Raw genomic sequence first — 26,531 nt, 5'->3', positions numbered from 1 at the left:
GCCCAAACTGTGTTGTCATTGAAATGTATAGGGATGGACAGAGCCAGTACAGGTACCAGGCCTGTTGTGGCTTACTTTTATAGGTCATACCTATGATGTATAAAACCTGTAATACCTGCAGTACAATAATTCCATAAATAATACAAACATGTATTCAAAAATATTTTATTTTAAAATCTCTTCAAAGTTCACGGTAATACCCCCTGCCCCCAACCTCACCACCCCATGAATAGGAAGACGTCGATCACAGAAATGATTTCCATGAATCGGAGTATGAGGCATCCAGATGAAGTGCAAGAGAGTTTGTTTGTAACTCTTATGGCTCCTTCTTTTCAATTTTGTAACACAGTATCAAGTGCTTGGAGTGCATATCTAAAACTGATGCAAGCAAGTTTTTTTTTTAGGTTTCTTTTTTTTTTTTTTTTTAGTTTTTAGTAGCAGAGCATCAACAAAAAATTCTAATAAATGTCCACAGATGCTCCATTCAGTGTAACAGTCTTTGCATTTGCTTGACTTTTGTTCAAGGTGAGAACATCCACAGTTGGCAGGTGAATCACTGGTAAACAAAACACTCACCTGAAAGTGGATTAGACCTACCTATTCTAGAAACTGACCCTGAACGTCTGAGTGTCTGCAGGTCCACATGAACGGCAGACGGCAACACCGGCTAAATACTGTTAGGGAATGCAACACACATATTGAAAGTTTGGACACACCTGATTCGAAGAATATCTCCAACATAAGCAAATGCTGATTGGATATCCGATACTGCTGCAGGGCAAAACTAGACCGAAACAACTGTTAGCTGGAATCAGACCGAGGGCGTAATCAAAGAAGAGCAGACGAAAGCTTGACTGGCAAAACCGGTTTGACACTTACACCCATCTTCAAATATTACTACAGCAGATAAGCAAGTATTCAGTTCTCGACTTCTGCATATCTTGTGTGAATCGGGCAAATACTCTGGCAGATGCTTCTGTGTCTGTACATGACTCCTTCACATCTGTCTTTGCCTAGTTCAGTATACCCGAGTTAACAGACACCCATGATTAGTTAGCATTGCATGAAATTAAGGAAAAATAGAAATAGAAGAGTATATTCTCTTATATTTCTGGCCATGGATGCTGTAGAAGCACTGGGATTTGTACTGTTTATTCTGTTTTCTAAAGAGCTATTGTATGAAGCATATGTATGCATTTATTTCCAAAATATAAAAGGAAAAACTGTGATAAGACATTTTTCAAGTGCACATCTTTTAAAAAATCCATTTTCTGTATCATTTTTATTTAGGAATGAAATATATTGTTAAAGACTGATTATAATAAAGCTGATTCTGTTATTTAGTCATATAAAGCACTTTCATTTCACTGTATGAAATGTGATATATAAATTACTAGCCTTTTATCATTTTAAAATCTTATTTGAAACGTGGAAAATGGTACAAAAAAAAAAAAACAGTTGAAGCAGGTGTGTCCAAACTTTTGATGGATTCTGTACATAACCCATACAGAGCCCTCACTGACTTAGCATGATGCTGTTGTTGCTCAGGGTATAGATAACAGTATATCTGGCACTGTAAATTCAATCCGCTCTCTGCCCTTCTTTTTCTTTTCTCACTTTTCTCCTCCACAGGAAGAGTCATTATTGCACGTGATGTAATACAATACAATCAATAAAAACATCATTAGCAAATACGAGAGGAAAAAATAAAACCGTTTTGGCAAGAAGCGTCCATCAATTTGACATCAGACATAGATTCAGGAAGAGTGCAATCTTGAGTGAAGTCTTTTGCACCTGTTCATCCTCTTCTGAGTTACTTTAGAGCTATAGCTTGTTGATGTGCATGACTCTAATGGCTCTGGTTCTACACCTCAATAGTCTTGTAGTAGATCCTGGAGTAGATGTTGTCTAGCTGGCTGTGCAGGGCGTGGAAAGAGGGCCGTTTGGAGCCATCCGCAGCCCAGCACTCCATCATCATGCGGTAGATGTTGGGAGGGCAGCGACTCGGACTTGGCAACCTGTAGCCCGATGCTAAAATCTCCAAAACCTCCTTATTGTTCTTACCTGTGGAAGAAGAAAAACATATCTTCAATTATACCACGGTTAGTTCCGACCCTGCAATGTGATGCAGGCTGAGAGGCGAATTATAAGTGATGCACTGTAACCGAAGCTCTCCATGTATTACTCCACCATGTACAGTGTGATGGCCATTATTTAGGTATGTGTACACTGTTCCCTAACGCTGATAACGCAGAGATGCCTTATATGTGCTTTTGGTGTCTACTAAGTTCCTGTTTGGGCGCCAGTTGTAATGCTCCAGTCCGGGTAGGGAGCCTTTGGGCAGGTGAAACACCAAGCACACTGGAGCAGATGAGACACTCTGACTTACTCTGGCGGTTTTCCACTGGTTTATTAGTTCATACATGAACTAAGAAGACACGAAAAGCACATATAAGGCGTTACTATGAAAATAAAATAAGCAAAATTAAGGAGCATGGGTCCAGTGGGTCTAGTGGTACAGCAAAACAACGCTTTGCCTTCCTACGTTATTAGTGTAGCTACGCTTGGTGTAAGGGTCTCTTAAAGCAACTTGTGTATTATTACCTAATTGTAAAAAAAAAAAAAAAAGTTAGTTTAGATGCTACAGCTATGCCACAGACACTGCACTAGATTATTTCAGCAAGTACATCATAGTGGAAAAACATTAAGCAAAAAAGGTAATAATAAAAAATAAATTAATCTGATGAGATTGACCAGTACCAACCCTTTTTTCATACTTTGGATATCAAAAACAATGTAGGACACAGTAGGAGTCCCAATACTTTATAGCCCAAGAGTAAAGTCTAGATCTGGATATGATTGCTGTTTGCTAAACAGATCACATGGCATGTATATATGACGAAAGTTTGCTCTGGACCTGTCTCGTACCTTCATAGGGCATCTTCCCTCGTGACATCATCTCGTAGAGCAGCACTCCGAATGACCAGACATCAGATTTAACTGAGAATCGCTGGTGCAGAGCTGCCTCTGGAGCTGTCCAACGCACAGGGATCTTGGTATTCCTACTGGCTGTGTACACACTGTCCTACAAGTGCACAACACACACACACACACACACACACACACACACACACACAGACACATTGAGAGAGAAATGTTTACATATTTACAGAATTATAGTCTATAATATGGTTCACTCTGTGATGAAATTGTGGTCTAGGAAAGTCATAACCTTTACCTTTATAATACGAGCCAGGCCAAAATCAGCCACTTTACACTCCAGCTCACTTCCCACCAGGATGTTTCTGGCAGCCAGGTCTCGATGCACGATGTGCCGGTCCTCCAGGTAGGCCATGCCCTCTGCCACTTGACAGGCCATGTAGATGAGATGAGCAGAGGTCAAAACCTGTCCTTCAGGAGCTATAGCACGGTAAGGGGTAGAGAAAAAGAAAGAAAATTCAGGGTCATAAGGATGGAATTTATAGTTACAGGATTGTGACTACTGACTCCAAGGTCATTGTCCTTAAACATATTTCAAGTGCAGCATAGATGAGTATAGCACTGTCATAAAAGACAAGACTTTGTATATTTTCAGTATATAACAGAACCAAACTAGATAGATTCTTACCAGAGGTAATCATTAGGGATTGGGGATAAACCAAAATAAAATTTCCAGGCCAAAATTGAAACTTGTATGAAACATTTTGCTTACAGTTAAATAAGTGACATAGCCTGAAAGCTAGACAAATTACAAAACTACAATTTAAAAATATCAAGTCAAGTCAAGAGGCTTTTATGGTCATTCCATCTGAGTAAAATGTAAACATGCAACAAACTGTGCACAATACAGTGTAAATGTACTAAATGTGCACGATGAGGATAAGGTGCAGATATATGTAACAAACTATAACATATAGGTCATTCATGATCACAGCAGTTACTGAGGTAGAGAATATACACTACTTTGTGGAATATAGAATTTGCAGCAAATATTGATGATCGCGGCAGAGACAGTTTCAATCTGTTTGTGTGTGTTTTTGTTTAATATCCCAGCAGGCATACCAACAAAACACAATAAATTTACCTCAGTAGTGTTATTCTAACCATAAATGTATTTTAGCAGTGCCTTTCCAGACATTAATTGATCTTAGCAGTAATAAGTAACACATTGAGCTAGCTAGCTCAACAGTGCCATTCAATTAAAATGTACCTAACACAGTAGCACTGAGGCATTGGGGAGGGGACAGGGGGAGGAATGGCCTGCTGTCACTGTTTAAAAAAATACATTTTCTGAATAAAAAAATTGGTTGCAAATATTTGCAATATATCAGTTGCTACATTTTTGGTGCATATATAGTAATAGTAGTCATTTCTCCCATTATGTCAGAACTAGCAAGTAGCACCAATTTGTAAGATATTACAGCTGCTTCCATGATAAATACTAATGAGACAGCACACAGACACCCGAATCAGCTGTAACAATAACAAATGGAAACATCAGATTTAACACTAGCTAGTGTAGCAAGAAATACACTATTTATAGTGCATCAATTTTATAACAGAAACAGTATCTATCATTTTCCAGAAGCAGACTGTTCTAAAAGAGGAATCTTCTTTAAAGATTTATAGAACCTGGTAAATGAAGAATAGGATGAACCAGATTGAACATACACTTGAACCACAGAGCTCAAGGGCACTGGTTGATGACAAATGGCCCCAACTCTAAACCCAGAGGAAGCAGCCAATAAAACTAAATTGCTCACCTCACCACTGGGCAATGCAAACACAGCCGAAGCAGCTCATTACTCTGCTCCTGTAGTACAGATTAGAGGCTAGGTAAACCTACGCATGTTTTACAATATGTGCTCATGTCACTGCAGTATAGCTACCGGCTCCAATTAAACAGATTACATAGAGCTGAAGCTGCTCTTTACATGCATAAGGAAAGGATTTCAGTAAAATCAAATTGTGAATGTGATACATGCACAGAATATCTCAGATATTTAAGGTATGAGATTTTATTGTATAGAATAATTGTTTGTGGTCTTTGCTCTCAAAGGCACATCCAGCTACTTTGCTATGTTAAATTGCTTTTTTGCAAGTAGACACTCATGTCTTCTTTTCTAGTGTTCTTCAGTTCATGTCTCGTGCAGTATACAGTTTTAAACTGTAACCCACATAATTTAAAGCCTAGGTGCTTTCCTGGTGATTGTACAAGTGGGACATCATCTTTCTGTTTTCTGTTTTAAAGTGACTATTTCCTTATAGTGAATCATAAGAGGGTGGCATTTCCGGGAGGAATATTTGTGTCAACAGTAACAGAGCACCGAAGGAGCACTAAACGTTACATTAATCACAGAGGCAGGCATTTTACTTGTCCTTTCATTTGCATACATTAAACTACACACAGTTATCTAATACCCTCCTACAATTACTCTTCCAGGAAGGAACCTCACTTGTAGACTGATAAGCAGCTGTTTGACATGTGTTCATTCAGGTACAAATCTTATTTGTTCCAAATGTGTACACCAAGCCTACACCACACCTTTTAAAGGGTGGGACTTACCAAGCTGACAGTCTGAATCTGGTCTGTAAGCCTGAAAAAGTGGGTCAAGTATTTCAATAGCCACGTATAACTATGGCTATTCACCACAGAGCTTTTTCAGTCTAATTATTTTAACATGCACAAGAACTCTACATTCATTTAACAGCATGATACTGTAAAAATACTGATTTACTATGTCCTCTGTTTTTAACTATATATTTAACTATATATTTTTACAGTATTAAAATGCTGTCATTAATTATAGCTTACAGCTAATTAAAAAACCCAAAAAGTCTGTATCTTAGAAAATTAGAATGTTATGTAAGACCACTTGGTATTTTTTGGGAGTATGGGTGGATGCCAGGTCCTGCTGGAAAATAAAATCTGCATCTCTATAAAGCTGGTCAGCAGAAGGAAGCATGAAGTGCTCACAGATTTCCTGGTAGACACTGAGCTGACATTGGATTTGATATAACACAGTGGACCAACACCAGCTGATGACATGGCTATCCCAAACCCTTTACTAACCAGTGCAATTTGGATTTCATTTGGAAATTAAGGTCCCAGAGAGATGCACAATCCAAGCTGTTTAAGGTCTATTGGATTTAACTAGAATTTCATGTCTGAAAACGAGTGGATTTCTTACTGAGGGATGTCTACAAGCGTAGATATATAGGGCTGATTTCCCAGACAGTGATTAAGCCTTGTCATAGACTATAGTTTTCTTTTAATGGTAATTCTCCATTTAAATTGCTGTGTAGTGGAAGAATAGACTGTCTGGGGAAACTGCCCCATAGTGTCTGTTATTATAACAGCACATCTTTAAATCCTATACCTTTGGCTTATGTGACTTATGTTAACACTGCCGCCTTATTCATTGCTGGTTTGCATGACCCTCCCTTTCAAGCAAATGCTGCATTTATTTAATGTACACAGTTCATACATTGCATGTATTGTACAAGCCTTAGTGTGCAGAAAGAACACGCCTGACTTGTGTCTAAATCTGGAACAAAAGACTTCAGGCTCGCTTTGTCACTGAATGTGCAGAATTTAATTAGCTCTGTTCCAGAAATAGCAAGATATTTGCATTTAAAAGAAGAAGAGATCTAATTTTAGAACATGCTCATTTGAAAGGAAGAGTAATCTGAGGGCACTCACTGGCAAGGTAGGACTTGAGGCTGCCTTTGGTCATGAGTTCTGTGATGATGAAGACAGGTTCTCCTCTTGTGCACAGTGCTAGCAGCTGAATGAGCTTCGGATGGTGAAGATTCTTCAGAGCATGGACCTCCTTCACAAACTCATCCAGTTTAGTATCCTCTACATCAGACATAAAGAGAGAGAATGGTGAGCTTTTGCACAGGAGCAAAAAAACTACAGTTTCTTTAAGGTGGTGTATTGTATCAGCTCATATAATAGCTTTTTGTAGTTCTATAGAGGTGGATTATAGTCTGTAATTATAGATCAACCATGTGCTCCAATATGGTAAGTTAAACTGATGATAAAATGGACAATGAATGCAAATGAAACAAGGTTATGGTGTTAATGAGATGGCTGATTAGTGTATTTAAATGTTGGTGGTTGAAAGAAGAATAGGCTGTAAAACACAAGCAAAGTAAGAATTTCTACCATGAAATGAAAAAATAAAATAAACTAAATGAATAAAAAATAAAAACACCCACATACACATCATTAACTGGAGTGTCTCAGGTTTCCTTAAGCTGCTTAATCAAGATAGACCACTTTGGCCGTTGTTATCAAAACATGCTGGATTATGTACAGCATAAATGGTGCTGTAGAATACATATTATGTTTTATTAATATAATGCATGTTAAACACCAATGACTTGTACAAAATTGAGTTGGAAAAATCGATTGGCTGTGTATCGCATCAGGCAAAATATGTGAACTCAAGCATTACTGCAGGAACTCATTAAGGCCAGCGTTGTATTCAGCTCTCTGTGCTGACTCCACTCGGTCACTTGTGAGAAACCTGGAAATTACTTATGGAATATGTAAAACTAATGAACCTTGTGGAGTAAGAGAATAAAAACTTTTAACGCCACTAACTGGATAAACCTCTCAGCCAAGTACTATGAGAATATGCACATAGCAGAGCTAAAACACCACTAACCACACAAGACAGCAAGTGGTGCAGACCACATTGATTGTGCTCTCTCACTCTCTCACACAGTTGCTGCTGTACTGCTATGGTTCAATCATCTAACTGCTAAAAAAATCATTATGGAGCTTCACAGTAAGGTTCTGCATGACAGTTCACAGGTCCTCACAGCTTACGGTTCAGAGTTTTGGTAATTCCAAAAGGTAAAGTACATCTCATCTTGAGAGACAAGGCAGGAACAATACACAGGCCCTGCATGATGATACATTGCCAACTCAAGATCCGATTTAGACCATTTTGATCCTGTATCTGGTATATGATCCGACTGACAGCTTGTGCTAAACTATAAACCCGTCTGATGCAAATCCCAGTGCACGTCTTGCCATGTACCCAGAGAAGCTTCAGACACTGTGTGAGCAAACATGATATGTTTGTGTAAAATGTCCTTTTTTTAAAGAGATATTTTAGTCTGGAATGTGCTAAACTTTAGCAATCAAAGACTTTACAGAAAATGTCCTTATTTTCATAATACTCGATCAACAGACACTGTTTAGTGGAAAATACCAAGATTACTCTGTCTGTTGGATCACATCCAGATACATCAACCTATAAATACATTGCTTTGGATTGCATCTAAACATAGTGTATTTGTGTATATATTTTTTGCTCTTCGAAAAAGACGTGCTGTATGGTCTATTTTAGAATCATGATGCAACTTTAAGCACAATATCAATAATATAGAGATAATATACAGTACTGTGCAAAAGTTTTAGGCACCAAAGCAAATTACACTAATCCATTTATCTCAGCAATACGAGTGTTTTTACCTGAAAAGCACCATATATGATTTGAACAGATGCAAATAAACATACAGTAAAAAGTAACAAGGAATTTTCATTTTTAACTAAGTATGTTATATCCTGTGAGCCAAGCTAAAGAATAAAGTATAGTTCCAGATTTCTCCTGGATGCTCCTCAGCCAGCATGTGTATATGTTCAGTTCTGTCAGCGCCTCACCTGATTTACCACATTTACCAATTTACCAAACCAGGTGTTGATATGATGAGAACTAGAAATAACTCTATTAAACTCAGACAGAGAGATTAGGTGATGTTTTAAGGAAAACAGGGCTGTAAAAACACTGCTGTTTGTATTTATTGTAATGCTGTTTTAATAATGTTTTACTGAACTAATAAACACTTACTGCCCAGATAAGAAGCTTTTTCTTTACTGGAATTCCCACAGGTGCCTAAAACATTTGCACAATACTGTATATAAAATGTAAAAGAAGTAAACAAAATATGCAATAGTAATGTGTGTCAGTATTGGCAGTTGTGTATGAGCATCGAATATGTACTGAAACAATGTGGATCGGCTAATCACTAGTACCAAGTTTGCCTGGAAAGGTTTATTTGAAATTGGTGATCAACCAATTGCACTGAACATACAAACAGACAGTTCTAGTGTACAGTGTACAGGTTTCTGTGTGGTTAAAGAAGACAAACTGACAAACCCTGAAAATAAACTGTACTGTCTTCAGCTAGTGCTTTGATAAAATATACTTTTCCAGCAAGTTCTGGTAAACAGGCTTGACTGGCACATTCACAGCAATAAGGCTCCATAGCCGGTGCACGTCTGTGAATCTAATTTTGCGCTCATGCTGTTAAGGTGATGAGTAACAGTATGTGCGATAGCAGGTCTGCAGAATGCTTGCTGTTAACTGGTGTGAGGACCACAGGCTGAAATTATTTCAGAGTAGTGGTAGGTTGCTATTTTTTGCGACTGGGCACATAACAGATGTTTTGAAAGAGCTGAACTGACATTTACAGTACAAAGTGTGTGTGGTTACTTACTGACAGCATTGATTTAAGTATTATGTGTTTTTATGTGTCAAGACTAACATTAGCATCACATGTTTTAGGTCCTCTAAGATTTGGCATTCACTGATTGCATCAAAAAGCTTTGGGGGAACATTAGTTGCTAGTTCACATGCAGCCTAATATATCCATATCTCGTGTGGAAGAGTGCTAGCAGTAGTGGCTACACACATTGCCTGTTAAGCAAAAATATATTCATAAATGGCCAAACTGATCACTTGACCTGACAATTCATATAATTTGCATTAGCTCCTGAAACAAGCCATAAAAAATAAGAAAAGACACTGCTGACCAACAGCTTAGATTGACAATACTCAGTTCTTTGTGATGTCTTGAGACGATCACTAAATGCAAAGAATCTACAATCACTCACTAAAATGAGATTAAAAAAAAAATGCTTGGAGGTTTTAAAATTTAATGGCAGGCTGATTTGTTTGGACAATGCTCAATCAGATAGTCATATAATGGTGTGTTTTCTGTGGAGCAGCTGAGTGTATAAGTAGTTTAAGAATGATAGTCTACATTTAGATGCTTGTCCTAAGTGAAGTGCTTCAATTATTCATTCATTCATCTTCTTATCCACTTCTTCCTGGTCAGAGTTGCAGTGGGTCCAGACAATAATCTTTTCAGAATTACTGGATGCAAGGCATGAATGTGCTTGGTTGTTGAAAAATAACCGATTAATCATAGAAATATTTATTTAATATATGCCAATATTTGTATTAGTAAAAAGAAAGAGGTATTATTAGTCCTAGTCCATTCGTCCAATCGCTTCTACGTCCATGATGCAGTAGTGCTGTATACAACATTAACCAAATTATTTGGTCTGCTCATTTCATACCTCTTCAAAAACTGGCTGTTTTTTTTTAAAGCTGTACAGGGCTAGGACGTTAATGTTAGCTAGTTAGCTTAGCCTTAGCATCTGTTTGTTTACCAGAAGACTAGCAGCCTGTCTTTGTGTAAAGTCAAAGTTAGCTAGGTTAGGTACAAGTAACACGTGACTTGAGGTACATATGATTATTTTTGTCAGTAACCTTGCGTTCCATTGTAGTCACTGCTGATGTAGCTAGCTTGTTAAATGTGTTACTTGAATAACATGGCATATGCATATTTGGATTGAATGGCACTGAGCTAAATGTATGAATTTATAAAATGTTAATTACACTGCTAAACTACATTCATGATTAGAATGGCACTGCTGAGGTATTTAGATAGCTAGGCTAAATGTGTGACTAGAAAAGCACTGCTGAAGTAAAGCCATGATTTAGAATAGCACTGCTGAGGTAGGTATCTTGCATAAAAATGTCATGTGTTTTTAACAAACCATGTTATGATAATTTGGTGAATCCCACACACTGCATTCACAACTGCTGGACAAAAGGACAAAAACAAAACCAGAGTCTGATTTAACTTAACTAAAATAGTTTCTAAATTATGTGAAAATGCCCTTTAACATCAGAAATCGAAGACCACTGTCCCATTACATACAGACTGCACTCCTAAGCTGCACCCGTTTTAGGTATCAGAAGTGCTGGTCTTTCTCGTCTGACTTGACGACATTGAGCATTGAGCACAGGTTGGAGGCAAAAGGTAGCTAGAGTCTGCACTTCACCCTTAGGAGACAAGCAAACTTTTAAAGAGATAAAAACATATATATATATATAAACAAATAGAGGAAGAGAGACAGTTTCCATAAGCATAGTGGCTGAAGTCCACTCATAATATTACTCCAATTACAGGACAAAAACTAATGACCACAGCAGAACTGCTTTTTCCAAGCAGAGTCAGACAATGTGCCTGTCATGTACATTCTGTCAACACACTCTTCATTCAAACACGCTGCTGTTCTACTGCAGTTGATTTATGTGTACAAGCTTGTGTCCTCAGAGCGAAAATGGACAGTGAAGAATGAGGAAGGATGATGGCATTCTGTGGTTGGCTGCCAGTTTTCTACACAACGCTTCCTCTCTGTGGTAACAGAGTCTCTGTGCTTTCCGCTGTGGCTACACAGGTGTGACTGAGTGTGTACATTTATTTGTGTGTGAGAGAAAGAGAGTTAGTGTGAGAAGCTGGAAAGTGTTGTCAGTTATGTTGAATCCTTCTCTCAGTTCCTTCTCTAGCATTCTTTCCCTTTAGGCCATACTGAGCTAAAGCACAGTTATCTCTTCTGTTAAACAGAAAATTAGCAAAAATGTGATTAAGCCAGTCAATCAAGACATTTGTGATGTTGGACGTTTGCTTATATTGTTAGCCAATGACAGCACACTGTGTCAGAAACTGCAGCAACAACTAATGACTATTTTGTTTGTATAATCTGGCGATTAATTTTTTGATTAGTTGATTACAAAAAAAAATGTTTTGTCTGTCATCTCTTCTTGTAGACATGGCTCCTGTTCTTGTATTTCTCTATCGCTTTAAATGTGGAACATGCTGATTTAGTGAGTAAATATATAATCTGTTGTGTTTGGGAAAAAAAATAATACGTTGAGTAATTGTGGACTACTGCTTATGTCCAAGATATTAACATGGAGCAATAGCAGAAATCACATTCATTCATGCTGTGGTAATTATCTGGGTTATATACCAGGTTAAACTACACCTGCAGAGCTTTATAGCTCAAACTTGTGAAGTATAGCTGATGGTTGAAGCCAGATATAGGCCAGATTATCACACATTCTAACCACACATTAATTGCTCTAGAGTTTGTTTGCGACTGGACTGAGACCACATCCTCTCTTGGGTCTTAATACAAATGTTTTGCTCTGTAGCCAAGTGTGAAGACTGTATTCACACCTGCCCAAACAAATTGCAGCAAAGATAAAAAAACAAAAGTCTGATTTAACCAGACTCAAGATGGAAATTCGACTTGAGACAAATATCAAGCATCCCCCATATCTGATGTAAATGTCTATTCTATTTGTAGAATACACGTGCTGTGGAGAAGACTTTTAACACCACTAACAGGATAACCCTCTTGAGAGTATGTAATTTAGCACATATATAATGTGTATTAGCACAACACAGCAGACATAACAAACAAAAGGTGATGAGCCTACTTAAATACTTGTTCTTTGTGAAATACTATAGGTCTCTGAGTTTTATATGCATGCTGCGTATGAAACTTTTCCTCAGCCTCCCTTGTCTGCAGTAGCTAGTAACAGAACATCCTCAGAAAAATTAGTCGATTCTAAAATTTTCAGAAGTCTACGTCAACCAGTGAGTTCATGGCCTTTTTTCCACCTCGGCTCGGGACTGCCCACAGGCGGCGCTAAACTCAGGATGCAGCACAAGGAACTTAAAGCTCTGTTTACAGGTTCTGAGACCTGTGTGGCCGTGGGGAGGCATGGGGATTCGTGCATTTCGTCCTTTGAGTTTTAGCGCTGTTAAATTGACTGGGGGGGTTATGTTTGCCTTTATGAATATTCACGAGCAAGAGCCGAAATCCTGTCTTTCTTCAGAGACCAGTAATTCCATGATCTAAAGCAGGCCTAAATAGAAACAACTGAGCACTTTTTGTCACAAACAGCAAACATGGCATTCATTTATACTAGAGACCACAACTAGACATTTTAAAATGAACTAATGAAAAAAAATGGATAGAATGAGACCAAAAGCATGACCATAAGTACAGCAGCAGCAGACACAGCTAAAGAAATTACGTTCAAAATAATTACAGAAAAAAAGGTACATTTCATGCAGGGAGTCAATGTATAGAAGCCCTGTGGTTTGTCTGGAAAAGTTAATGTAGAACCCAGCTCTGTCCATGATCCTATTGGTGATCGACAGATATTTGGCAATCTTGCATCAGCTCCAAAAACACTGATTATCTCTACACCAGATTATAAAGTGTATTCATGAAAAGTATTTTAGTCTTCAACAAACATGGAGTGATTAATAGGCTGACTGCATTTACTTAAGATGGCTCATGTTTTGTTAGTTCTATTTAAACTGGGTTTTCACGCGTTTCTATGAACTTCTACAAACTACGCTGTCCATCATGCAGCAAACCCCCGGAAGCTTCTCTCCACTCTGTGCTGTCAGTTGTACAGTAATTTTGTGGGAACGTTACAAGAGAAGGAAATTGTATTGTATTGTATTGTATTCTGTATTATGTTTTGTGCTCTGCAACTTACCTTGTTTGAGCATTTTAATGGCCACTCTCTGGTTTTTGGTAGTCCATAAAGCTTCCCAGACTTCACCAAAGTGCCCCTCCCCAAGCTTTCTGCTCAGCTGGAATTCTTCTCTCGGCCTCTCCCATGGTTCCATGTCAAACAGCTCCCTCTGCACAAGCCCGTCCATAATGTCATTATGAATCATTATATTTGGCGCTCCCCACTTTCACATAGTCCTTTGTAATGCACCTCTCCTATACCACCAATTGGAGGAGAGTGCCATGTATGTTTTATACACTTACTGTGCATTTTACTAGCTATGTTTACCATATGGAAGCACTTTGTATTTTTATAATTACAGCCTGTAGTCTGAATATTTTCTTATCCTCTTTTCACCCTGTTCATCATTGGTCTAGACCCCACAGGTATTTTTTGGGTGGTGGCTCCACCTTATAGACGTAAAGCCAGAGACAGTGGCTTATGCTACTCCACAGTTTGTGTTGGTCATCCTTCATCAGTGATCAGAGGATATTTACAGCTATTTTCAGTTCAGCAGTGACACTGAAGTGCTGAGAATGACCCACCACCCAAATAATACCTGCTATGTGGTGGTCCTGTGGGGTCTTGACCATTGAAGAACAATGTGAAAGGATAAATTATGTAGAAAAATACAAGGGACTACAATCTATAATTATAGAACTACAAACTGCTCCTACATGCCTAGTATAGCTAAAATGAATATCGGTTTCCTGGCTTGTCAATAAAGACCATTTATAATTTCTTGTAAAATCCCTGAAGCATGTGTTTAAGTTAATCTAAACAAATCAAATATATATTAAATATCATGCATGATTAGTTTTCTTACATTATTACACACTAATAAGTATCATACCTGCTGCACACAAGGCTGATCCAGCGGGCACCCCAGGCTCCTGGGGTTGTTCTGGTAGTATCTGATAAGCTCATCCAGAGTGGCAAAAGATACCTTATCGGATACAAAGTAGGCACCAATTGTAGAGCGGTGAATACGGAAATGGAAGACATTTTTGTCGCTTCTGGCTGTGAAAAAAAACAACAAAAAAAAACAAAATCCATTCAGATAATACATTCCTAAAATAATAAGATTGAGATATATACACTACCCAACCAATCAAAATGTTAATTAATACTGAATATTGTATTTTAATGTTATTTCATGATGAAAGTGAGTTACACAGGTATCACAACTTTTATTTATTATAAAGGTTCGTCCTTCGGTTCGTTGTTAGCGGCTGTATGTGTCTGTCTGTGGTGTAAAAAAAAGTCTGGTGGCAAAAATGATAAACACACAGTTTGTCTTTCTACAAGACAAGACTGCAAGGACAATACATGCTTGTAATACAAAATAAATAGTTATTACTTAAAAAAATTATATAGAACTTAAAAACAGTATTACATTCTTAAATAATACGTTTTGTAAAGGTTCAATAAGGGTAGACATTGCTTTCTTAATTAAAATAAGCATATCCTTTGAATTATTCATGACTAAATTAGTAATTTATGTATCAGAAGTTCAATACATAAATATTTACTGGCAGATTCAGATATTGTTTCCCATTAAAATGGGAGAAAAAGTAATCTCATTGATTTTCAGTGTAGCTTGATTGTTTGTCCAGGTGGGCTGATTTGAGTTTTTCTAGAGCTGCTGATCTTCTGATATATATACATACACCTGTGGTTGCATCTCAGAATAAACACAAAGGTTAAACCTTGAGGCTAAAACACCATGTTGGCTTCCTCCTCTGTGGAACAAAACCTAAAAGCTAAGGCCGCAGTGGACACGGGCTCACCGGACTGTTTCTTCTAAGGCACACAGATGGTAGGGTCAGGATTTGGCATCCACAGCATTAATTCATGGACCCAACCTGCCTAAAGTCAACAGTCCAGGCTGGTGAAGTTGGCACAATGATTTGAGGAATGTTTTGATCTGTTAATATCAATCAGTTTGAGTTTTACTGCTGACTGTGCATCCCTTCACGGCCATAATTCACAAGACCACACTTTATCGTCTCCACTGTGTCACAAAACAAAAGTCATCTTAAACCGGTTTCATAAACACAACAGTAAGTTCAGTGTTCAGTAGTTGGCCTTTGACTCCAGTAGGGACATTTGAGCAATGTGATGAAACAGGAGTGTAAAATCTGCAGGAATTGTGTAATGCAATCATGTTATCACTGACCCAATTTTTACAGATGTTTCTAACAACTTCTAAATCCATGCCACAAACAATTTCATACTTTATTAAGAGCAGCATTATAAATGTGTTTCTATAAAAGTATGAGTATATATGTGACATATTAATTAGGTAATAATAAAGTAATGTGACAGTGTGAGTTATAGCCAGGACATTTTTTGTAAGTAATGTGCTATCTTACTTGGTCAATAAATCAGTTCTGATTTGTGATAGTATCTGTAATGTGAGTCTAGCGATTTTACTGTGGGTGGTGAAGACAATTATAGAGCATACTCTACTGCCCTCCAAAGGGGAAGGAGAACTGCTGACTCAGTGAGTAACAGGCAAAAGTCGACCAATAAGGAGTGAGGAATTGCACACACACACAGATGGTGGATGGGGGGAGTGTGTAATATGGGAAATCCTGAGACAATTGCAGAGGCATGGAGTGAGCTATTGTTCAGCAGAGCAGAAAAAGAGGAGGGAGAGGGGGAGGAGTGTGGGTAACATCTGAAGGAGCTGATTCAGCTGCACTGCTCTTATAACATAATGATGTATTATTTAAATAATGAAATGCATAAATAATTCTATATAAAATTACAATTTGATATATTATTTTTGTATTTTAACACACACACTGAAAGTACTGTTGGCACTGCACTGTTCTGTCTGTTAACTGCCTATTAGCTATATTTATCGTATTTATTCTAGTGTTGTACAATCTTTGTTTCCGCACAGAGCATTTCAAGCATATTGATGTCATTACTGCTTAAAGAACTATAATTAGTGTAATTAGTTCTGTTTAATTGGATGAAGGACAGTACTATTTGAGAAGTCACTATGTCGTTGTCTATATCATACTGTTGTATGTTGTACCATTTTGCTCCACTGTTTACTGAGATGATGACCATAAAAAGCCAATAAAAGCCTGTTGGCTAGAAAAACCTTCTTCAATTCTGTGGAAGCAACTGCATAATTTCTATAAGCCCATTCATCATGAAATCAAAACATAAAGAACAACTGCCTTTCTTTACAATTAAATAGAAAATGCTCCAACATTCCACATCAGTGACATGTCTATGTAACTCCCAAATTATATTAAACTGTGCCAAAATCATTTAATTAAATTTAGGGATGCATCAATACCATTTTTTCCAACAGAGTATGAGCACATGTATTTTTGTACTTGCTGATTCCAATACCTATTAAGAAGAAGGAAATTGGCAGCATTATGTGTAATTGTGTAGTTACTAGTTTCAAGCAGAACAATGCAACAGTAGTTTTCCAAACAAGCATGCTTGAAAGAAAGTAAGAAATTATGCTTATATATAAAAAATATTTTTTATATAAACATTTTAAATAATGTTTTACTCTATGGATGTATGTTGATTTTTCCCATCATCATCAAAAGACATCAGGACCATATCAGCCAACTGGGTAAGACTTTCAGGGAAATACAGGAAGTTAATATAGGGACTGGGAGAGGGCAGCAGAAGTTTTGCTTAGGATACTTTTTTTTTCACTCGGGATTTTGTTTACTGCATGTCGATATGTAGTGTTAGATTTACGAATTATTTGACTGCAAGTATTTAGTGGGCCCTGGGGAGATGAGCTTGGGATCCACAGGCATCATTAAACCGGTGCTGGTCTAGGTGGCATTGTGGATTAAGCAACGAGCCACAAGTCTCTCTGGAGTTCTGCAGCTTCTTACTGACACTAAGTATGGTTTGCTGTGCTGTTGATGTTTAGACAGTTTCTTTCTCTCTTCTCTCTCTCTTTTACTAGCTTGTGCTGTCTCCTGTGCTGTGGATCTGGCACTGAATATATTATTTGGTCTTAAGTGAAGAATGTGTCTGTTTGTTAGCGCAGCAATCTGCGCTAGGCATCAGATGTTGGTAGTACTCTTAGTCTGAACATAAGCAGTAAAGCAAATGAACATAACCTAGATACATGTTGTTAGAAGGTTCACAGACAGGGAGAAGATAAAGGAAGAAAATACATTTGCTGACCTGAAATGGTGTATTCATCACTGTGGCTCTCACTGATTCGGACCAGAAAGGAACCTGGTTTATTCTGAGTAGCCAACAGCAGCTTCTCAGCTTTCTGCCTGTTTATGTTCCCATAGTACCACCTGTCAAACACAAACACACAACCATTTATCAGCACATTCATTATTGTACTTGCAGTACCATACGCACTATATAAACACATAATACGCTGTAGGCTAAATTATTGGGCATTGTAAACATGCAATAAACTGTCTTACACAAAGTTTGGGCACTCTGTCATTTGTTTTCATTTAGAAACGGTAAAACTAAACACAGGACTAGGGTTGCAGCGGTAACCGGTTTCACGGTATACCGTGGTATTAAAATGCACGGTTATCATACCGTGTGTGTTTGCTTATTACCGGTAAAACTCAAGCCAGCGGAGAAAGTCACCCGCGCATGCGCAACTCTGCTCCGCTTCAGCTACTCAGCACACAGCGTTGAGAATGGCAGAAAGTGCATCAGACTAGAGCTTAGATTCTCTGCCCGAACCAGACCTGACCCGAGGACCGACCCGAAATCGGGTCCGTTCGGGCCGAGATTTCCCACCACATTCCTCGGGCCGGGTCGGGTTGGGCTCCAGAAAATAGTCTGAGATGTAGGCATCTGTTTTTTAATTATATATTTTATTTTTAAATAAAGCTCTGGTGTGATAATCACAATGTTAATGCTAAGTAACCAATTATTATTGTTAATGAAAACGAACCAAATAACGAAAACTGAAAGTGAAACTTAACTAACTTATTTATAAGCGCTGTTTTCACTACCGCAGTTCTACAGCGGGAGGTGTTGTGCCGATTCTGTCCGCGAAGCGGGAGTCGGATTGAGCAGGGAGTCGGATTCGGCATAACAGCGGCAGCGCGGCTGCACCTCGCGGTCCGCGGTGTTAGTTGTAAGCGCTCGCGCTAGCCGCAAAATACGACAGAAAACACTGAGAAACTGCAGAATTATGAATTGGACTAAAATGAGCACGAGGAGATAAAAGAGAACCTTTACCTGTGAGTAGCTCAGAACACGCAAATCTCTCTCTCTCTGTGTCTCTCTCTCTCGCACGTGAACTTCTCCGCACTGTGTTTAGCTGTTCTTAAAAATCATTTTTATTAAATAATAGTTCTATGCTTCTATGTTGGTGTTAATTAACATAATTCTGATCATATTTCGCTCATTCAAACAGCCTGAAAACAGACTTGTAATCTTGTAATCAACAAGCTTGTAATCAATGTGGCCGTAGTCACAGCTAAAGGAGGAAATACATCAAACCTGTTCTCCCATCTCCGAGAACACCACCCCGCTGTGCAGCGCAAAGTATGTGTTCAGTTTATAATTTTACCTAAATAACCTAAATAAAACTTCTTTGTAGTCGTGCACAACCCATGCGGTAAGCGCCCGCAAAAGCGCTGAGTTATCCGAAATTTGGGCACGCAGGTACAGGCGTGAAGTGCGTGCTACGATGGATTCACGTGTCCGTGTAAAGGTCCTGGCCGTGAAAGACGCCATTCATTTACATGCGTTAATTTTCAAATTCTGACGTGCCTGTTTTTCATATGTTGAAGGTTTTAAGGTGTGAAAGCCTTAAAATAGAAATCTCTATTGTGAGGATCATGTCAGAAATAAATCCCCTCTTTCTGCAGTATCTGGTTATATACCAACTTTTTTTTATATATACAACCCCTGGCAAAAAGTATGGAATCACCAGTCTTGGATGAGCACTCCTTCAGACATTTCATTCTGTAAAACAAACTCTGATCAAAAACATGATACAATAATAAGGTCATTCCAAAGTGCAACTTGTTGGCTTTCAGGAACACTCAAAGAAATGAAGAAAAAACATTGTGGAAGTCAGTGAATGTTACTTTTATTGACCAACCACAGGGAAAAAAATATGGAATCACTCAATTCTGAGGAAAAAAGTATGGAATCATGAAAAACAGATAAACAAAAGATGATTCAAAATACATCACTAGTATTTAGTTGCACCACCTTTGGCTTTTATAACGGCTTTCAGTCTCTGAGGCATGGACTTGATGAGTGACAAACAGTATTCTGCATCAATTTGGTGCCAACTCTCTTTGATAGCAGTTGCCAGATCAGCTTTGCAGGTCGGAGCCTTCTTGTGGACCATTTTTTTCAATTTCCACCACAGGTTTTCAATTGGGTTGAGATCTGGACTATTTGCAGGCCATGACATCGACTGAATGTGTCTTTCTCCAAGGAATGCCTTCACTGTTTTTGCCCTATGGCACGATGCATTGTCATCTTGGAAAATTATTTCATTATCTCCAAACATCTGTTCAATTGAAGGGATGAGAAAACTGTCCAAAATGTCAATGTAAACTTGTGCATTGATAGAAGAATTAACCACAGTCATCTCCCCAGTGCCTTTGCCTGACATGCAGCCCCATATCATCAAGGACTGTGGAAATTTTGTTGTTTTCTTCAGGCAGGCCTCTTCATAAATCTCACTGGAACGGCACCAAACAAAAGTTCCAGCATCATCACCTTGTCCAATGCAGATTCTTGACTCATCACTGAAGATAACTTTCATCCAGTCATCCACAGTCCATGATTGCCTCTCCTTAGCCCACTGCAGTCTTGTTCTTTTATGTTTAGGTGTCAATGATGGTTTTCTTTTAGCTTTCCTGTATTGAAATCCCATTTCCTTTAGGCGATTTCTTACGGTTCGGTCACATACATTGGCTCCAGCTTCTTCCCATTTATGCTTCATCTGTTTAGTTGTACTTTTTCGGTTTTCAAGACAAATGGCCTTAAGTTGCTTGTCTTGACGCTTTGATGTCTTTCTCGGTCTACCAGTACGCTTGGCTTTAACAACCATTCCATGCTGTTTGTATTTGGTCCATATCTTGGATACAGCTGACTGTGAACAGCCCACATCTTTAGCAACCATGCGTGAAGAGTTACCTTCTTCAAGAAGTTTCACAATCCTCTCTTTTGTTTCAAGAGACATTTCTCTTGTTGGAGCCATGGTTCTTGCCACTCTAATTCGTCCAGCAGCCCTCCAAGGTGTCATGACTGCAGGTGTTTTTAACTGCAGACTAACGAGCAGATCTAATCTGAGGCAGGTGTCCATTTAGGGAAAGGAAATTGACTGGGTGTGTCCTTATTTTCTACCTTCAATTTGAGTGATTCCATACTTTTTTCCTCAGAATTGAGTGATTCCATATTTTTTTCCCTGTGGTTGGTCAATAAAAGTAACATTCACTGACTTCCACAATGTTTTTTCTTCATTTCTTTGAGTGTTCCTGAAAGCCAACAAGTTGCACTTTGGAATGACCTTATTATTGTATCATGTTTTTGATCAGAGTTTGTTTTACAGAATGAAATGTCTGAAGGAGTGCTCATCCAAGACTGGTGATTCCATACTTTTTGCCAGGGGTTGTATATACACTCTTAATGCCCTTAAGAGTAGTGGAAAAACATGGTTTCCTTCACCTGATGGTGTAGTTTCTACAATAAATAGTTAATTGAACAAAAAAACTTTGTTGTAATTTCTTTAAGGGTCAGTTTAATAATATATGTAACAAACTGTGATACCGTGATAACCGTGATACCGCGGTATTTTCCGAGACGGTTATCATACCGTGAAAATCTCATACCGTTGCAACCCTACACAGGACTATGTAATTTATTAAATCTAAAACACTATATTATCAGCAATTCCTATTACACATTTATTCTGATTTTCATGTTTTAAAAATAAGATTCACCGGTTTGGCCAATGCAAAATTTTGAAAACCCTAAGCATTACAATAGCTCAGATTTTTTGACAAGGGTTCAGACCATGAGTGGCAAATAAGAGAGGCAAATCACAAATGTATTTGGAACTCTAATTCTAATAGAACCCATTGCACCAGCAGTCTTCAAACCACTGTAAGCAGCTGTTTATTAAGATCAGTAAATAAAAGTAATCTATGCCCACAAGCTGGGAATGCTGTTAGGAAAAAGGGAAGGTATCTTCACGTTGCAGTTTCTACAGTGTGAAATATGTGGTATGGCAATTCAGGGGAACTGTGGAGGTTAATTTTTGACGTGGAAGACCAAGAAAACTCTCAGAGAGAAGTGATCCGCGTATATAAGCACTATTAACACACTGCAACCAATGTCAGAATGACACACCACACAAATAATACCTGCTCTGTGGTGGTCCTGTGGGAAAAGATGGATAACAGATTATGCAGTGAAACAGGTGGTGGACTACAGACAATGCTTGTAGAAACAAGGGAGTGTTCATAATTCTCTGATAATACTCTTAACACTCTTTTTTGCCTATGGTGAAAAGATTAGATACAAATCATACTGAACTACTTTACATGGATTTCATTGACAGCTGACTGGTGGCCTTGTGGCAGTGTGTAAACTCTGTAGACAGTGTGTTGTGCCTGCACTGTACAGGTTTCATAACAAACAAGCTAACCTGAGAAGCCATGATCCTATAATATATATGGGTGAGGCACATACTTGCTCTGAGTAATGAGGCATTGTTGTTTCAGTGAAACTGTGACAGGTGCACACAAGGCCTCGTGGCCTGGCATTTACCTGACCACTTCTGCAGGTGGCGGCCTCCTTGAAAATGCATTGTTCCGCTTTAAGATAACAAAGCAAACAGTGAAAGCTGACTGCTACAGAACCAGTATTATGAAACACAGCTAATATCATGGTGATGAAGGTCAGAAGATTAGAAAATACACCTTCTTGAAGACTGATATCTTACTTACACTGTCCACTTTAGTATTATTTCTTTCTTGTATTGAAACTTGTTAAAGGAGAACTCCGGGGTCAATGGACTTGGGGTGTAGTGCAGCATAACGAGTATAAACTTTTGTTGAACAGCCCACCTCAGTCATGATTAGTCGACATGAACTTGGAAATGCATGAATACTATACAAATATTTTGAGCGACAGCTATTATTCATACATTACTACATCTTATTGACTTATCATGACTTACTATCAAGAAGGTGTTTGTAATGGTGGTTTTACATGTATTGTACTACTGTGCATGCACGCTGGAGTTGTAGTGCTCAGTGCGGGGCAGTGAGCTAGCTGTAACATGGCCTCCGGTCTGATGTGCCTATCCTAGTTATTCCAGACAGTAATGGTGAGCTGCGTGGGTGACTTTGCCTCATTAAACACATCTTCTACCTAGCACAGAGTGTGTCCTGTGTGTGAGCCTCTAGAGAAGCCAGGAACCTGTGTTATTTCCCTGCTTGCTCCTCCACTACTGGAGTGCCTAGTTTTAAATGTCAGGGCTCATTTTCTACCAAATCTAGCAATTCTACCAATGAAGTGTGGAGCTACTTTGAATTTGTTAATGGTGTAAAAATAGTAATTCCTTTGCATGGGCAACTCTATGCCCCTATCACTGGCATTGTAAGCCAGTTGGGAACATGGGCTAAAAGCGCTGTATTTCAGAATGCTGGGGGTGAACTGAGGTGGGTTATTTGACAAACGGTCTTTATCGTTATCATGTTTCACTACACCATAAGTCCATTTCACACTGGATTTCTCCTTTAATAATTTTAGGCATCAGTAACCTATGATTGGTTCATATCAGTTCATATATCACCTGTCACATGGCTGAATGCTATTGTTAGCCTCTTTCAATGATCTGTACAGCTTAAGAACTGTCTTGAAACCATACTAGCATCACTGTTGTTATTATATAAAGGCAAAAAAACACTGCCAGTGGTACCTATGAGTTACATACCTACCGACCGACCACTCATTTTGAGCAGCAGGGGTCGCAGAGCAGCCTCACACCCCCACAAACATCCATACACACACTTATACCCATCACACACGTGTTCTCTCTCTCTCTCTCACACACACACACACATCTGCCTAGCTAGCTAACCTATCGATCCATCTCTCCAGTCCATCACTCACTTGTACTTGGCGAACTCGTCCTGTACCAGCGCCACGTAGTTGGCGGGCACCAGGCCGGACTCCAGGGTGCCCGTCAGCTTCTTGGCCAGCACGTATTCTCCTCTCTTCTCGATGACGGACAGCTTGTCGCCCTCTCTTACCGACAGCTCCTCCTCGCTGCGGGCTTCGAAGTCGAAGAGGGCGGCGTACAGCTGAACAGGCTTCTTTCTGGGCGCGGGGATCCGCAGGTCACCTGAAACGGTGCGGATTTCGGGGATGGTGGGCGACGGGTAGTGGAGCTCTGGCCATATCCAGTCCCAAAGGCGCTTCAGACATGGCATACAACCGCGGCAGCAGCCCTCCATGCCCAGCCTGTGTGCCGGAGCCCCGCCGAATTAGCCAGGTTAGCCGTAGAGCCACAGTGACGGTTGGGGATATTTCTTTAAAAAATTAGCCTAGCCTATATAGTTATAGTTATAGCTGGCGCGAGACGTTAGGGTTAGCTAGCGACCAACGGCTGCTTAGTTAGGTTATCTTACGTTTGAATTTTACATTGAGATTTAGGTTAACGTTCACATACGGGTTATTATTTGCTATGTTGGTTAGTTTAACTAGCTATGTTAGCTACTTTAAGCATATTTTTCCCTCTTCTGAGGGAAGTTTCTCACTCACGCTTATTTTCCACAGCTTCTGCTTGAGCTTTATGAATGGCTTAACGTTATCCCAGTCCATTCGAGGGTTTCCTTCTTTTCTTTCTCTCTCTTTTCCTCCTTTTTGTCAGTCAGTCAGTCAGTTATAGCGCGGCTGTGAGAGGAAGCCAAGCCAGCTAAGAAGTCACAGCGGAGGATCAGGTGAAACCGGTTTGGTGTGTGTATAGGTAAGTAGGTAGGGTAGGGAAGGGATGGATAGAGCCACACTCACGTTAGCTAGAGCGCACTGGGAATGCGGAAACATGCCGCCAAAGAAGAACTGAAAGGGATGGATAGATAGAGATGGAAGATGCAAGTTCGCGCCCCTCGAAGAGCATCCTCCTCGGCAGATGAGTGCAGGCTGCTGAAAGCGCGTTTTCTCGCTCCTCCACTGCGGCGTGCACCGCCGCTCATTACGCGAGCGAGAGGCATCAGGACCGCGTTCCCCTCTTCCTTCTTTCTTAGCAGAAAAGCAGTGTGTAAGCGTATTAGCCCGACCAGTAACAGCGCAGCTAGCTAGTTATTATACTGACGCTCTGTCTTGTTGTGGATAAGGAGGAGGAGGGAGGGTGGGTTTCGTGCACCACGTGTTTTATTCACTGCGCTTCGTTTTTCGCTCAGTGGTCCTGAGTGCGGAATTCTTTGTTTTAAAGCTAGCAGAGATACGCTCATATAAACACTGTTTGGCGCTGTCAATAATGACATTTTCTGTACGATATGCATCTGTCGTATGTATGTGTGTTAGTCTATTTGTAGATTTGTGTTTTTGGTGCCAATCCCTTAATTATTAATCACCACAATATTCTGTGACTAAATCATGGATAAAATCATGATTACATTTTTTAAATGCTGGTACTAATCTGTATTTGTGGAAGGGGACAGCAGTAGTATCGGTTTAGTGTGATTTACACCCTGCAGACTAGATACTTTTTTTTGAGTGACAGAGTAAATAAGAGCTTTTATGGAGAAAATTAACACTAGTGTAGCTCCATATTCCACATTTAACAGCTTAAAAATAGGAGGCATAAATAAAAGGTACTCTGCCTTCTAAACTCAAGTGTAAGCATTGTTGTTGTATTGTGTTATAGCTTTATAGGCTCGGTCAATTTTGTCACAGATAGCAGAAGGATGTTGAATCTACGTTCATTTGTCCATCGCTAAAGAATTGAAACAAGGCTGATCGCTCACATTTATTTGTGCACATTAATTTAACTTGATGGTTTTGTTTGTTATTAAACTTAAACCTATGTTACAAATGTATATCTTCTTTATATTCTACTCTTATAGCCTGTACTGTAGTCTTCCAGTGTAGAACAGAACATTTAAATAATAATAATAATAATAATAATAAATTATTATGTATTATTATTATTATTATTATTATTTATGGGCAGCACTTTTCCCCTAAAATCATTCAGTGTAGATTCAGAACACCGGCCATTCAAAACCTTTTAAATGAATCTTGATTCAATGACATTATTTTAACACTAACTAAGTCATTCATGGTCCAGCTAATGTGCAATATTCAGGATTAGATGATCACTACTGATTAAACAATACTTTGCATTAAGTTGCTTAATGCCACTTCCATAAAACCTATCAAAAATTGATTATATTATTATTTAGCAAAATTAACAAAATATATCTTTTATTCCTGCTTATAAAACTGTTTGACTCAGGTGTTGGCAAGCCGTCTTGCATGGACTGCTCTTTTAGAACATTTCTATTGGTCTGCACTCTGAACATGGACATACCCATTTTGAAAATGTTTTAGCCAGTTCTTTATTTATCTATTTGTGTGTGCACACTATATTGCTGTATTAACCATTTGCAGTTACTTGTTTTACTAACAGATATACTTACATTCTTCTGGTGAGGTTGCTGGTATAATCCAGAATGTATTTGGCCATCAATAATGGCTATCATATATATATATATATATATATATATATATATATATATATATATATATATATATATATATATATATATATATATATATATATATATATATATATTGTTTTCAGCAATCACCACCTGCAATATA

The 26,531-nt window shown here is 38.7% G+C and overlaps 1 protein-coding gene across 1 annotated transcript; it reads right to left on the bottom strand.

The window, feature by feature from the left end:
* Nucleotides 1-149: 149 nt before the first annotated feature.
* Nucleotides 150-25,001, bottom strand: srms (src-related kinase lacking C-terminal regulatory tyrosine and N-terminal myristylation sites). The gene is made up of 8 exons (XM_007250000.4): nt 23,817-25,001; nt 17,874-17,995; nt 14,545-14,711; nt 13,674-13,821; nt 6,704-6,862; nt 3,239-3,420; nt 2,929-3,085; nt 150-2,064 (listed from the first exon to the last, which is right to left on the bottom strand). Exons 1-8 carry the CDS (start codon nt 24,158-24,160, stop codon nt 1,865-1,867), a joined length of 1,479 nt encoding a protein of 492 aa, XP_007250062.2. The 5' UTR covers nt 24,161-25,001; the 3' UTR covers nt 150-1,864.
* Nucleotides 25,002-26,531: the final 1,530 nt, after the last annotated feature.

The sequence above is a fragment of the Astyanax mexicanus genome, chromosome 13, assembly GCF_023375975.1.
Source record: "Astyanax mexicanus isolate ESR-SI-001 chromosome 13, AstMex3_surface, whole genome shotgun sequence".
In the NCBI taxonomy this organism is placed as follows: domain Eukaryota; kingdom Metazoa; phylum Chordata; class Actinopteri; order Characiformes; family Acestrorhamphidae; genus Astyanax; species Astyanax mexicanus.
Note: the sequence above shows the minus strand (reverse complement) of the source record. Positions and strands in the feature narration are given on the sequence as shown.